The sequence below is a fragment of the Lampris incognitus genome, chromosome 3, assembly GCF_029633865.1.
Source record: "Lampris incognitus isolate fLamInc1 chromosome 3, fLamInc1.hap2, whole genome shotgun sequence".
Lineage (NCBI taxonomy): Eukaryota > Metazoa > Chordata > Actinopteri > Lampriformes > Lampridae > Lampris > Lampris incognitus.
In genome coordinates, this window is record NC_079213.1 from 24,300,650 (window position 1) to 24,314,821 (window position 14,172).

The 14,172-nt window shown below is 45.3% G+C and overlaps 1 protein-coding gene across 1 annotated transcript in view; it reads left to right on the top strand.

The window, feature by feature from the left end:
• LOC130109698 (mucin-19-like) overlaps positions 1-14,172 on the top strand; it is a 41,324-nt gene that overhangs the window by 24,046 nt on the left and 3,106 nt on the right. Inside the window, exons 27-40 of the mRNA XM_056276690.1 lie at positions 340-1,238; positions 1,339-1,361; positions 1,601-1,973; positions 2,604-2,834; positions 3,205-3,446; positions 3,726-3,912; positions 4,604-4,826; positions 6,114-6,286; positions 6,613-6,682; positions 8,290-8,399; positions 9,038-9,069; positions 9,186-9,336; positions 10,529-10,566; positions 13,559-13,649. Of these exons, the coding sequence (XP_056132665.1) occupies positions 340-1,238; positions 1,339-1,361; positions 1,601-1,973; positions 2,604-2,834; positions 3,205-3,446; positions 3,726-3,912; positions 4,604-4,826; positions 6,114-6,286; positions 6,613-6,682; positions 8,290-8,399; positions 9,038-9,069; positions 9,186-9,336; positions 10,529-10,566; positions 13,559-13,649 (2,843 nt within the window). The remainder of the gene's footprint in view (positions 1-339; positions 1,239-1,338; positions 1,362-1,600; positions 1,974-2,603; positions 2,835-3,204; positions 3,447-3,725; positions 3,913-4,603; positions 4,827-6,113; positions 6,287-6,612; positions 6,683-8,289; positions 8,400-9,037; positions 9,070-9,185; positions 9,337-10,528; positions 10,567-13,558; positions 13,650-14,172) is intronic.

Here is a 14,172-nt window from a genome sequence, read left to right on the forward strand (position 1 = left end):
CAACATCAGCTACATCTAAACAACCTACCTCCATGGCTATGTCCACCACTACCCCAGAAGCGACTACTACTTCAACTACTGCTTCTGTGACTGCCTCACATACCACTGAAATCCAGCCTACTACGACCACACCGATAACTACTTTACCATCTACTACACCCACGACAACCAGAACAATGGCTTCCTCAGTTCATCCAGCAACAACTATTGTGACAGCTGCGACCGATGCCACATCAGCCGTGACTTTACCATCTACTACACCCACAACAACCGCAACAATGGCTTCCTCAGTTCATCCAGCAACAACTATTGTGACAGCTGTGACTGATGCCACATCAGCCGTGACTTTACCATTTACTACACCCACGACAACCGGAACAATGGCTTCCTCAGTTCATCCAGCAACAACTATTGCGACAGCTGCGACCGATGCCACATCAGCCGTGAATTTACCATCTACTACACCCACAACAACTGGAACAATGGCTTCCTCAGTTCATCCAGCAACAACTATTGTGACAGCTGCGATCAATGCCACATCAGCCATGACTTTACCATCTACTACACCCACGACAACTGGAACAATGGCTTCCTCGGTTCATCCAGCAACAACTATTGTGACAGCTGCGACCGATGCCACATCAGCTGTGACTTTGCCATCTACTACACCCACGACAACCGGAACAATGGCTTCCTCAGTTCATCCAGCAACAACTATTGTGACAGCTGCGACCGATGCCACATCAGCCGTGACTTTACCATCTACTACACCCACGACAACCGGAACAATGGCTTCCTCAGTTCATCCAGCAACAACTATTGTGACAGCTGCGACCGATGCCACATCAGCCGTGACTTTACCATCTACTACACCCACGACAACCGGAACAATGGCTTCCTCAGTTCATCCAGCAACAACTATTGTGACAGCTGCGACCGATGCCACATCAGCCGTGACTTTACCATCTACTACACCCACGACAACCGGAACAATGGCTTCCTCAGTTCATCCAGCAACAACTATTGTGACAGCTGCGACCGATGCCACATCAGCCGTGACTTTACCATCTACAACACCCACGACAACCGGAACAATGGCTTCCTCAGTTCATCCAGCAACAACTATTGTGACAGCTGCAACCGATGCCACATCAGCCGTGACTTTACTATCTACTACACCCACAACAACCGCAACAATGGCTTCCTCAGTTCATCCAGCAACAACTATTGTGACAGCTGTGACTGATGCCACATCAGCCGTGACTTTACCATTTACTACACCCACGACAACCGGAACAATGGCTTCCTCAGTTCATCCAGCAACAACTATTGCGACAGCTGCGACCGATGCCACATCAGCCGTGAATTTACCATCTACTACACCCACAACAACTGGAACAATGGCTTCCTCAGTTCATCCAGCAACAACTATTGTGACAGCTGCGACCAATGCCACATCAGCCATGACTTTACCATCTACTACACCCACGACAACTGGAACAATGGCTTCCTCAGTTCATCCAGCAACAACTATTGTGACAGTTGCGACTGATGCCACATCAGCCGTGACTTTACCATCTACTACACCCACGACAACCAGAACAATGGCTTCCTCAGTTCATCCAGCAACAACTATTGTGACAGCTGCGACCGATGCCACATCAGCCGTGACTTTACCATCTACTACATCCACGACAACCGGAACAATGGCTTCCTCAGTTCATCCAGCAACAACTATTGTGACAGCTGCGACCGATGCCACATCAGCCGTGACCTTACCATCTACTACACCCACAACAACCGGAACAATGGCTTCCTCAGTTCATCCAGCAACAACTATTGTGACAGCTGCGACCGATGCCACATCAGCCGTGACTTTACCATCTACTACACCCACAACAACCGGAACAATGGCTTCCTCAGTTCATCCAGCAACAACTATTGTGACAGCTGCGACCGATGCCACATCAGCCGTGACTGAATTTACCACAGCAGTCACACAGCAACCTTCCACTCCTCGCTACACAACACAATCTACACATTCAACAGCTCCCTCCACAACCACAGCCACCTTCTCCACGAAACCTACAAGTCTGGTGCTGACCACCACTTCCTCTGAAGCAACCACAACGTCCATGGGAGTGATGACCACATTGGCGACCACTCAACCAACAATGTCCCTGTCGTATTCCACCAAGGTGCATGAGGAATCAACCAGGATCACAGCTGCCACAACTTCAGAACACACAAGCTTCACCACAGCAGCCACTACCTCTTTACACACTGCATACACATCCATTGGTGCAACATCAACGACTTTTGGCGTTATAACGGGAGAACCAGAAACAACAGCACATTCTACCACAGGTACTGGTCCTTCACATGTATGTGTTTTGTGCATTAAAATGTACTGTCTAGGTGTAAATGCAGGTGTATTAGATGAAACACATGTATGCTTGCACACAAGCACTGACACATATGAACATAAAGCCAGTAAAACACCCTCCTGACTGTTGAAAGCTTAATCCCATACCATGAAGTCTATTAGAAATGATCTAAATGAGATTCTTATCTTTTCCATGTCCAACTTTAAAAAAAAAAAGAAAAAGGTGCACAACATTCCACATCACAAGAGTGTGTGTGTAGGGACCCAAAGACACAGCAAATCTGGGGTTGTGGTGAGACGTGGACAGAGGACTGCTTCAATAAAAGGTGCAACAAGCAGAAGATAGAGATGACTCCAGTGGAATGCCCAGAGCCAACAATACCTGTCTGCCCCCGAGGACTGATGAAGAAGGTCATGAAAGGCTGCTGTGAAACCTGGGAGTGTGACTGTGAGTGCATTTTTCCGATTGTGAAAGTCTGTCTGTCCGTCCATCTCAGCGATAGCGCTTTGTTCCCTTCTTATTTCACTTTTGCTGCCATTTTCATGTTTGCACCTCATCTCCTTAGTCACTTACTCAGTCTTTTCTGGTTTGATTCCTAATAAGTATCCATTAATGCAAAGGCACCCTTAAACAAGGATATCTAACACCGAATTTAAACTTACCATCATGTTCCAGGGACCGTAGCACGAGCTAGAAGATCTTGACGTAGACAATATGTTATTTTTCCCAATAGAAATACACCTTACATATCTTTCTCACTCTCTTTTCCCTACTCTCTTTCTCGCTGTCTCTCTTTGCACTTCCCATCTCTTTCCAGGTCACTGTGATCTCTATGGCGACCCTCACTACATCTCCTTCCAAGGTGTGACATTTGACTTTCTGGACAACTGCACCCACATCTTGGTGGAGGAGCAATTGCCACGTTATGATCTGACCATTGCTGTGGACAACTACTTCTGTGTGCCTGGCCTGGAAGGGTCCTGTGCCAGAGGCATCATCATGAAATACAAGAACAACACTGCCACTCTCAGTATCAATCCAAATACCTATTCGGTAGAGGTAAGATTTAATCCAACGTTCTATTCCAATTTTGCACTCAACAAATATCCAAATATGTAATAAACTGAAAACAAACAAAAATTTCACAAACCATTGAAACACTGTACCAGCATGAAACATCCTCTCTGCCCTCTTATGCTAAAGTCCCCTTTCAAGAAAACCCATTTAAACCTTTACTATACACACTGCCTTTCATTACTTTTAAGACTACTTTTAAGTCTGGTCTGTTGAAAGGATGGGGTCATGCAAAAATTTGACTGTTCTCTTCTGTCCCTATAGGCCACTCTGAACCATCTGACTGTGCATCCGCCATATGAGGAGCAGGGGCTGAGGTTTGAGACCACGGGCTACATGGTGACCATTACTGTCCCGGCTGTCCGCTCTTACGTGTCCCTCACCCCGTCCTACACCCTGGTGGTCAATCTGGGCATGGAATACTTCTTCAACAACACACAGGGACAATGCGGTGGGTGATTTGTGAGAGATTAAGTGTATATATATATATATATATATATATATATATATATATATATATGAGTCCAAGTCTGTGTGTGTGTGTGTGTTTGTGTGTGTGCGTGTGTGTGCGTGCATTTATGTATGTGTGTGTATTTACCTCTGGGGATTGGTTTGCTTGTGCATAATTGTGATTAAATATTTTCCTTAAAGTATGTTTGTGTGTATTTTCTATGTGTGTATCTGTCATGGTGTTCAGTTATGCATGGATATGGGTGACTGTTACAAATGTGTGACATCTTCTGACATGTTCTTATAAATGTGTACCCTCTTGGTCGGGCGTCCCTACAGACACAATTGGCCTTGTCTGCGGGTGGCAAGTCGGATGTGGTTATTTCTCCTGGTCGCTGCACTAGCGCCTCCTCTGGTCGATTGAGGCGCCCACCGGATCGGCAGAGAGGGGGTGGAGCAGTGACCGGGATGGCTCAAAAAGAGCAGGGTAATTAGCCAGATACAACTGGGGAGAAAAGGGGGTAAAATTGAAAAATAAATAAATGTGTACCTTCCACACACAGCTTCTCCCACCAGACCCTATGTATATGGTAGTATTTGCATGCGTGTTCATCTGTGTGTTTTTTTCCTTTTTGTGTGTGTGTCTGTGTTGCATCTCTCTTGCTGAGCTCGTCTCTACATCTTCACCCCAGGTGTGTGTGGCGGTGGCTCATGTATCCGCAGGGGAGGCCATATTGAAGAGGACAGCTGCTGTGGCAAAACAGCCTACGACTGGGTGACCCCTGACCCCCGGAAGCCGGCTTGCGACTCTGCCCCCACAGACATACCCTGTTACCTGCCCACCGTATATCCAACCTCCAGCCAGACAACCACCACCTGCCCAGGGAGTCCGCTGTGTCGCCTTCTACATCACCCGTAAGCCTGAGCCACAGGCATGCACATGCATGCAAAAACACACACATACACACTAATACACATGACAAGGGCACAGGATAAACCTTATACCTGATTCTAAACCAGAAAAGTACTGGCGAGTGATGCTCGGTACTTGCACTTACTTACTAATAGATTTTGCTAAAGAGTTAAAAGTGGTTGCTAACATTTTAAAAGATCTGCACCAAAATGTTACTGAAGTAGCCAAGAAAAACACTTTGTCCTCAGGTTTACTCTGAACGCTCCTCACATGGACTTCTCTTCTCCCTGTCATTGTTGCAGTTATCATTATTATGTGCTTGCTGTGCAAAGCAGACACATATTTATTATTCGTCATACTTATTTCGATTCTTATTCTTTTTCCGTACAAATTTCGCCGCCTATCTAGTCCCGCAGCTTTGAGAAAAACCCCGGAAATTATAAATCAAAACATGCGGTTCAATCGGGAATGGTGTGCAATGACTTTTCTTAGTGATTCGAGCAACCACGGTGACAAAAATCACAAAAAAAAAAAAAGCTGCGAAAAATTTCCCACAGAAAAAGAACAGGAAGTTGTCATGAAAATGATCAAACCCACCCCTCTTTGGAATCACGTTACTTCGTCACAGTTTAACATGGAAACATGGTTGAAACTTTGAACCGGTCACAAGACTTCAGTTTTCTTTAAGCCTGATCGATATTTGGATATCTAGAATTAGAGTATGTCACATGACCCACACGCTAACCGCCACCCCTGAAAAATTTCCCCAAAAATCTCACTTAACCTCCTTTAATTCCCCCAATTTCCAACCGTCAGGGACAAGTTATATATCAAAACGTAGAGCAAATTTTCCTCTCTCACCCAGTGGGACTCTTGCTGTGACATGACTTGGGGTTTTTGAATAAATTGAGTGCTGACCAAAACTCCCATAGACTGCCATGTTAAAATGACCTCTGAAGTTCTTGTCAAAAACATATAATGGGGGTTTTAAAGCCACGACAGCTCCTACACTGTAAACAGTAGGTACACATATAATACATCAGCACATTCACTGAAGCCTTGTGATGCTTATATGAAGAAGAAAAAAATGTTGTCAGTACGACTTGTAGTTTTCGAGCTATGAGGGCAACAAGCAGCAGGCACTCAAAATGTCTCCAGAAATTTTCTAGTTATTACTGGTGTCTTTTTGTTTGTATCTATTGTACATCTTAAATGTATTTCCTGTCTTTATTTTCTGGTTTTAGGTTACTCGGGGTTCTTATTCTATTCTACTCTATTATGTTTTTCAGGGTATTTGAAGAGTGCAGTAAGTTTGTGGACCTCAGCCTCACAGAGAAGAATTGTCGGTTTGACTCCTGTGGGAACTCAGAGCTGGCCTGTTCTTCTCTGGAGCAGGTTGCTGAAGAATGCAAGAAAGCTGGCATTTGTGTCAACTGGAGACATTTCACCAACGGAACCTGTGGTAAATAAATTTATTATCGCTTTTCTTTTTTCTTGCTGTTTTTTGAAAATGTCCTGTCAATGATATTCAGAGCAATGATTACTGAAAGTAGTCATTTACTCTCTCTTCTGGGTTTGGGGGATTTGGGATGCGACAATGGAGCTGAAGTGCGAGTGTGTGTGCATGTAAAAATGTTTATAGTTTTGTAGTTAATACCTGTGAAATGTGTGACTGAGTATGTCCAGGTCCATGATTTGGGGATCCGTGATGAATATTCATGATTACTTTGCTCCACCTCATTCCTATTGTGTATATTTCTTTTAAATCTGCTCTTAATCCTGTTCCAGATGTGGAATGTCCAGAGGGATTGGTTTACAGACAATGTCAAAACAAGTTAGACAACTACTGCCATGGAGGGTAAGTCAGCTTTTAAACCAGAAATTGCTGTCCAGTCATTTTCACCGCTGTAATCGAAACCAGCTACTCATCTTTCCAAGTGTAAAGTACAGTACTAAAGAAATGGAGAAATACCATCTGACATTCATGACATTAAACCTGGAAGATGCTAGGGTGTCTAGGTAGCACAGCAGTCTATTCCAGTGCCTACCAACACGGGGCTCGCCGGTTCAGATCCCCATGCTACCTCCAGCTTAGTCGGGCATCCCTACAGACACAATTAATCGTGTCTGTGGGTGGGAAGCCGGATGTGGGTATGTGTTCTGGTTGCTGCACTAGTGCCTCCTCTGGTTGGTCAGGGCACCTGTTCAGGGGGGAGGGGGAACTGGGGGAAATAGTGTGGTCCTCCCACGCGCTATGTCCCCTGGTGAAATTCCTCACTGTCAGGTGAAAAGAAGCAGCTGGCGACTCCACATGTATCAGAGGAGGCATTGTGGTATTCTGCAGCCCTCCCCAGATCGGCAAAGGGGGTGGAGCAGAGACTGCGAAAGCTCGGAAGAGTAGAGTAATTGGCCAAGTACAATTGGAAGAAAAAGCCCCCCCCCCAAAAAACAAAAACAAAAAAAACTGGAAGATGCTCAAGAGCACTCGGAAATATCATTCCTCAAACATGATCGAAATTTCATCATGGCAACAGGCATGGGCGCAAGTCCATGAATACTGGGCTGGCATCCAGCGCTTTACCTGTGCCCCCATCCATAGGGATGGTGGTTGTGTCAGGAAGGGCAGCCGACGTAAAATTTTGCCAAATCAGTATGCGGATTGATAACACGGCTTGGTCGAGGCCTGGGTTAACTACAGCCGTCATTGGTGCTGTGCCCTCACATGGTACTGATGGAAACAATAAAATCCGCTGTGGGCATGTGGTAGTCTGCAGCCCTCCCGGGATCAGCAGAGGGGGTGGAGCAGTGACTGGGACGGCTTGGAAGAGTGGGGTAATTGGCCGGACACAATTGGGGAGAAAAAGGGGGAAGAAAATCCAAAAGTGAAAAAAAATCTGCTGTGGTGACCCCTGAAAAATGGGGAACAAGCCAAAAGAAGAAGAAGAAGAAACATGATCGAAATTCCACCTCACTCACTTCTGCTAGCATGGCAATGACGTTAATAGCAGGGTGTTGCTGTGAGTTGGCAGACCAGCTTCAATCTGCGATTTCTCAGATCTTTCCCCTCACTTTAGCTGCGAGAACTACAAACCAAGTGTAGCAGCCATTGTCACTTGTGTGCCGTCAGCTCAGCAGTAAACAGTTCCCACTCTTACAAATAAAAATGGCGTTCTAAAAAAAACACAGATAGTCTAATGTATTACAAACGACATCAGGCTATATGGGAACACCGTTGTACAGTAATATTAATTGTTGAATTGGTAGATTAGCTATCCAACAGAAGCATCACCACATGGTCATCATGTTTCAATACTTCAATACTACTCTCCAAAGTCATTGTAGACTAGTTGAAAATTTACCATCTATTTATTATGCAAAATATCAGATTTACCTTTTCTTGTTTCTTTGTTCAAATTCACAGCAACACATGGTAGCTTTACCCTGTTTCTAAAACTTGTTTTGCAGAGCTCGTATGCCAGGGACTCTCCTGGATGACTACAGTGAAGGCTGTTTCTGTTCCAGCGACCAGCTCAGAGTAGACAAATACACAAAAAAGTGTGTGCCGGAATGTCCCTGTGAGTAACAAGGCATTTTAACTGGTGCTGCCACTGACCCCTATTGGAGTTTGGTTTATACTCATTTCTCATTATTCTCTAAAGCAGTATATTGACTTTTGTCTTACATCCTAGTTATACATGTACTGAATTAGCTTTTTGGGATTTATATAGATGTCAGATAGAGCATCCACTTCATCAGTCCTTAAGCATGATTATATAACAATCACTGACTAATACTAATAATAGGGCGGCACGGTGGCTCAGTGGTTAGTGCTGTCGCCTCACAGCAAGAAGGTCCTGGGTTCGAACCCCGGGGTTGTCCAACCGTGGGGGTCCTCCCAGGTCGTCCACTGTGTGGAGTTTGCATGTTCTCCCTGTGTCTGAGGTGGGTTTCCTCCAGGTGCTCCGGTTTCCCCCACCATCAGAAAGCCATGCATGTTAGGGTTAATACTTCTGTTTGTGCCCTTGGCCAAGGCATGGCAAGACGAACTGGAGTTGGTCCCCGGGTGCTGCGCTAGCGGCTGCCCACTGCTCCTAGCTACATAGCTAGGATGGGTTAAATGCAGAGCATGGATTTCCCCACGGGGATTAATAAAGTAGTAAAAAAAATGCTTTGAGATGGTCTGATTTATGTTGTTTCTTTCCCTCACCTCCAGTTTGTAAAGGACCGCTGGGTGAGCCAAAATGGGTAAGACTTGCCAGCCACAGTAACACACTGGCGTGACATACATAAGCACTGTCTCTGTCACCGGGCATGAGGAAAGCCGTGCTTACCATTAATATCTTTCTCCCACCGTGTCTCAGCCTGGCGACGTGTGGGAGTCAAACTGTCACCAGTGTACCTGTGACATGCGGACCAAGATGGAGGAGTGTGTAGAGAAGCCTCCCGCGACTCCAGTGTGCCAGCATGGTGCCGTGCTGGTCAACACCTCCTGCTGTGGAGAACAGACCTGCGGTAAGCAATGGAAATGCATTGAACTACCTAGTTTTATTTTTTCTTTCTTTCTTTCTAGTTTTTCCCCTTATCCCACCCGATTAACTCAATGGCATATGGCCAGAACTCTTGTCGAATAACTCCCCAGGCTCACGTTTCCACAGGAAGGAGAGCGTTGTAACACCAGCTTCCTTCAAACTTGTGTCGGCTACTCTCGCTATTTTACACACTGAAGCCTCGCATGGATCGCGTTACCTTCAGGCTGTGAAGGAGACGTAGGGAGAATGCTTTCGGTTGCTTGGCTGCAGGTGCCCAAATGGGCCAGAGGGGTCACTGGAGAATGACGAGTCCCCGAACACTACACCAATCTACACCCACCATCCCTCGGGTAAGGGTGGCCTAATGAATGCCTTACCCCGTGGACACTCTGGCTATGACCGGTTACGGTGAGTCTGGGATATGAACCTCCCAGCCACATGACGAGCGGATTGCAAGAACGGCGGTTTATTCCGCTCGGCCATCAGAGCGGCCGCCTAGTTTTATTTTTCAAAGCTTTTCTATCAAGTTAGATTTCATTTGCTTTGTTTGATTTATTTTCACATTGTTTGCAGTGTTATGATGAAGTACGTCTATTGAGCAATCACTCTATAGCTTTTGGTTTAAATGGTAAATGGACTGCATTTATATCGTGCTTTTCTAGTCTACCGACCATTCACCCATTCATACACTGACGGTGGTTCCGCAGAAGCCGGGGTTCAAACCAGCGACCTTCCGATTACTAAACGACCCGCTTTTCCTCCTTAGCCATGCCACCCCTGTTTAGTTTACAGCTATTAAAATGCATAATACAGAATAAGTGTATGTTAAAATCCCAAAGATAACACAAAAAGCCCCAGACTTGCTTCCATTGTGGTGCTTGATCTCAAAGATGATTGTGTTATAATTTTCTGATTACCCTGAATTACTTAGAAAACTATTCAGTAATATCTGAGGAAGACATTTGTTCATTTTTTGATTAAGTTCTAATCTTTACTGTCAAAGGTCAAGTGTTTATTTTACTGTAATTGATCATTTTTCTGATCTAAAATCGGTGACTTGGAAAGTTAAAGCAGCCAGCGGTCAGAGGTTTTGGTCACATTTGTATTAACGCTTTTCATTTCAATCCATGTTTGGGTCTCCCAATAATCAGCCAATGTGTTACCTTTCATTTCAGTTGAGAAGACGTGCTTTTACAGTGACCAGATCTACAAGGTACGTTTCTCAGATCACAGTGAAGAAGAGTGTTTTGCACAGACGGCACTTGGTAGTTACATGCAACCACAGACATGTCTGGTGTTTCTCTTCAAGACACAGAAAGGTCTAATTTTAGAGGAGTTGTGGCATCTACACCCAGAAAATAATTGCTGGGGCGTCCGGGTAGCGTAGCGGTCTATTCCATTGCCTACCAACACGGGGATCGCCGGTTCGAATCCCCATGTTACCTCTGCCTTGGTTGGGCGTCCCTACAGACTCAATTGACCATGTTTGTGGTTGGGAAGCCGTGTGTGGGTATGTGTCCTGGTCGCTGCACTAGCGCCTCCTCTGGTCGGTCAGGGCACCTGTTCGGGGGGGAATGGCATGATCCTCCCACGCGCTACGTCCCCCTGGTGAAACTCCTCACTGTCAAGTGAATTTTATTTGTATAGCCTAATATCACGAATTACAAATTTGCCTCAGTGGGCTTAACAGCAACATGACATCCTGTGTGTTGTGTTGCTGTTAAGCCTGTCAGGGGAAAAGAAGCGGCTGGCGACTCCACATGTATCAGAAGAGGCACGTGGTAGTCTGCAGCCCTCCCTGGATCGGCAGAGGGGGAGGAGCAGCGACTGGGATGTCTCGGAACAGTAGGGTAATTGGACGGGTACAATTGGGTAGAAAAGTGGGGGGGGGATCCACACACACACACACACACACACACACACACACAAAAATTGCTGGCATGAAATAATCCAGACATTTGCAAAACAAACGTATTCAATGTAGACACTTGAATATCCTCTTTGACTAGAAAAACAGCCAGTGATCAAGACACCCATTCAAGTATCATGTTGGCGTTTCATCCCACATTCACATGAAAAAAAGTGTTCCTAATGTGCCACTTTATCAGGGATGAACTTTTTTGAATGGGTAAGATATTTTAAAATAGTTGAAAAGTTCAGTTTCATATGCAGTCCCATCCATCAAGTGTTTCCTTATCTCATCAATGGCTCATCTTGTGTCTTTTGTGTCTCTGTGGACGGTCTAGTCAAGTCCAACCTGGTAGTTTACATATAACACAGTGCATGTTTGAATGTACTGAGGTATAGGGTAAGTTAGTCTACATACAGTGCATCCGGAAAGTATTCACACCCCTTCACTTTCCCCACATTTTGTTATGTTACAGCCTTATCCCAAAATGGACTAAATTTCTTTTTTTTTTCTCATCAATCTACACACAATACCCCATAATGACAAAGTGAAAAAGGTTTTGTAGAATTTTTTGCAAATTTATTAAAAATAAAAAACTTAAATATTGCATGTACATAAGTATTCACACCCTTTGCTATGACACTCAAAATTGAGCTCAGGTTCATCCTGTTTCCGCCGATCATCCTTGAGATGTTTCTACATCTTGATTGGAGTCCACCTCTAGTAAATTCAAGTGATTGGACATGATTTGGAAAGGCACACACCTGTCTATATAAGGTCCCACTGTTGACAGTGCATGTCAGAGCAGAAACCAAGCCAGGAAGTCAAAATAATTGTCTGTGGACCTCCGAGACAGGATTGTATTGAGGCACAGATCTGGGGAAGGGTACAAAAAAATTTCTACAGCTTTGAAGGTCCCAAAGAGCACAGTGGTCTCCATCATTCGTAAATGGAAGAAGTTTGGATCCACCAGGACTCTTCCTAGAGCTGGTCGCCCAGCCAAACTAGACCAAGAACCCGATGGTCACTCTGACAGAGCTCCAGCGTTCCTCTGTGGAGATGGGAAAACCTTCCAGAAGGACAACCATCTCTGGAGCACTCCACCAATCAGGCCTTTATGGTAGAGTGGCCAGACGGAAGCCTCTGCTCAGTAAAAGGCACATGACAGCCCGCTTGGAGTTTGCCAGAAAGCATCTAAAGGACTCTCAGACCATGAGAAACAAGATTCTCTGGTCTGATGAAACCAAGATTGAACTCTTTGGCCTGAATGCCAAACGTCACGTCTGGAGGAAACCAGGCACCTCTCATCACCTTGCTAATACCATCCCTACAGTGAAGCATGGTGGTGGCAGCATCACGCTGTGGGGATGTTTTTCAGCGGCAGGAACTGGGAGACTAGTCAGGATCAAGGGAAAGATGAATGGAGCAAAATACAGAGAGATCCTTGATGAAAACCTGCTCCAGAGCGCTCAGGACCTCAGACTGGGGCGAAGGTTTACCTTTCAACACGACAACAACCCTAAGCACACAGCCAAGACAACAAAGGAGTGGCTTCGGGACAAGTCTGTGAATGTCCTTGAGTGGCCCAGCCAGAGCCCAGGCTTGAACCCCATTGAACATCTCTGGAAAGACCTGAAAATAGCTGTGCAGCGACACTCCGCATCTAACCTTCCAGAGCTCGAGAGGATCTGCAGAGAAGAATGGGAGAAATACCCCAAACATAGGTGTGCCAAGCTTATAGCTTCATACCCAAGAAGACTTGAGGCTGTAATCGCTGCAAGGGTGCCTCAACCAAGTACTGAGTAAAGGGTGTGAATACTTACGTACATGCAATATTTCAGTTTTTTATTTTTAATAAATTTGCAAAAATTTCTACAAAACCTTGTTCGCTTTGTCATTATGGGGCATTGTGTGTAGATTGATGAGATAAAAAAGGAATTTAATCCATTTTGGAATAAGGCTGTAACATAACAAAATGTGGGGAAAGTGAAGGGGTGTGAATACTTTCTGGATGCACTGTAAATACATTGTGTTTACGCATTAAAAGCTTTTGTTTCCTCTATTTTATCACAGATCATCGTGGGTTTCAAGATACATTTCTACCATACACAATTTTAAAGACTCATTGCAGCAATTATGGGTTTTCAGTTTACCGATTTACAAGCCAGAATTTTCCTTGTGAGCGAGAAGAGTTCTGAAATGGTTTAAATTGGAACTGAATCGACTGGAACTGGATTTTCCGTTGTGACGTCTGAGTGCGGTGTTGGTCTGTGTGTCTCATCCCCATGCACTGTAGGTGGGGGACAGATGGACAGATGCCAGCCATCCCTGTATGTCCTACAGCTGCAGCACAGAGGGCATTCAGACGGAGACCAGGCTGTGTCCCAGTGAGACCTGCCCCGAGGTATTACACACTACATGTCTGTAGTTCCTACATGAAATGCATTTCAAAGTGTAAACCCGTGCACTGAATTCAACAAACGGTATTGTGAGTACACAGTGATACAATGCCGGTACCGACTGAAAATGGAACAGTGTACTTAAAAAGGGTGTGACAGTATGATGAAGGTGTGTCATGAACACAGCCTGTTGTGACCCAATTATGTGCGGTGTGTAAGTGTGTGTGGTTAGCTGAAGCAAAACAAAAGAATAGACAGAGGTTGGCTGGGAAGCTCATCCAAGGGCTGATGTGTACTTGTTCCGGCTCGCTCTGAGTCACTGTGTAGGGCGGTGGACACTCCAAGTCCCCTCCAAACTCAAAACCTTCGGTCTCCAGTTCCAGCCACTTGCAAAACTCCCATGCCAAACTCCATGTCTGAAAGAACGATCCTCTCTCCTCACCAGGAGGTTACTACTACTACTTTCAGCTGTTCCCGTTTGGGGTCATCACAGGAGATCATCCGTTTCCAT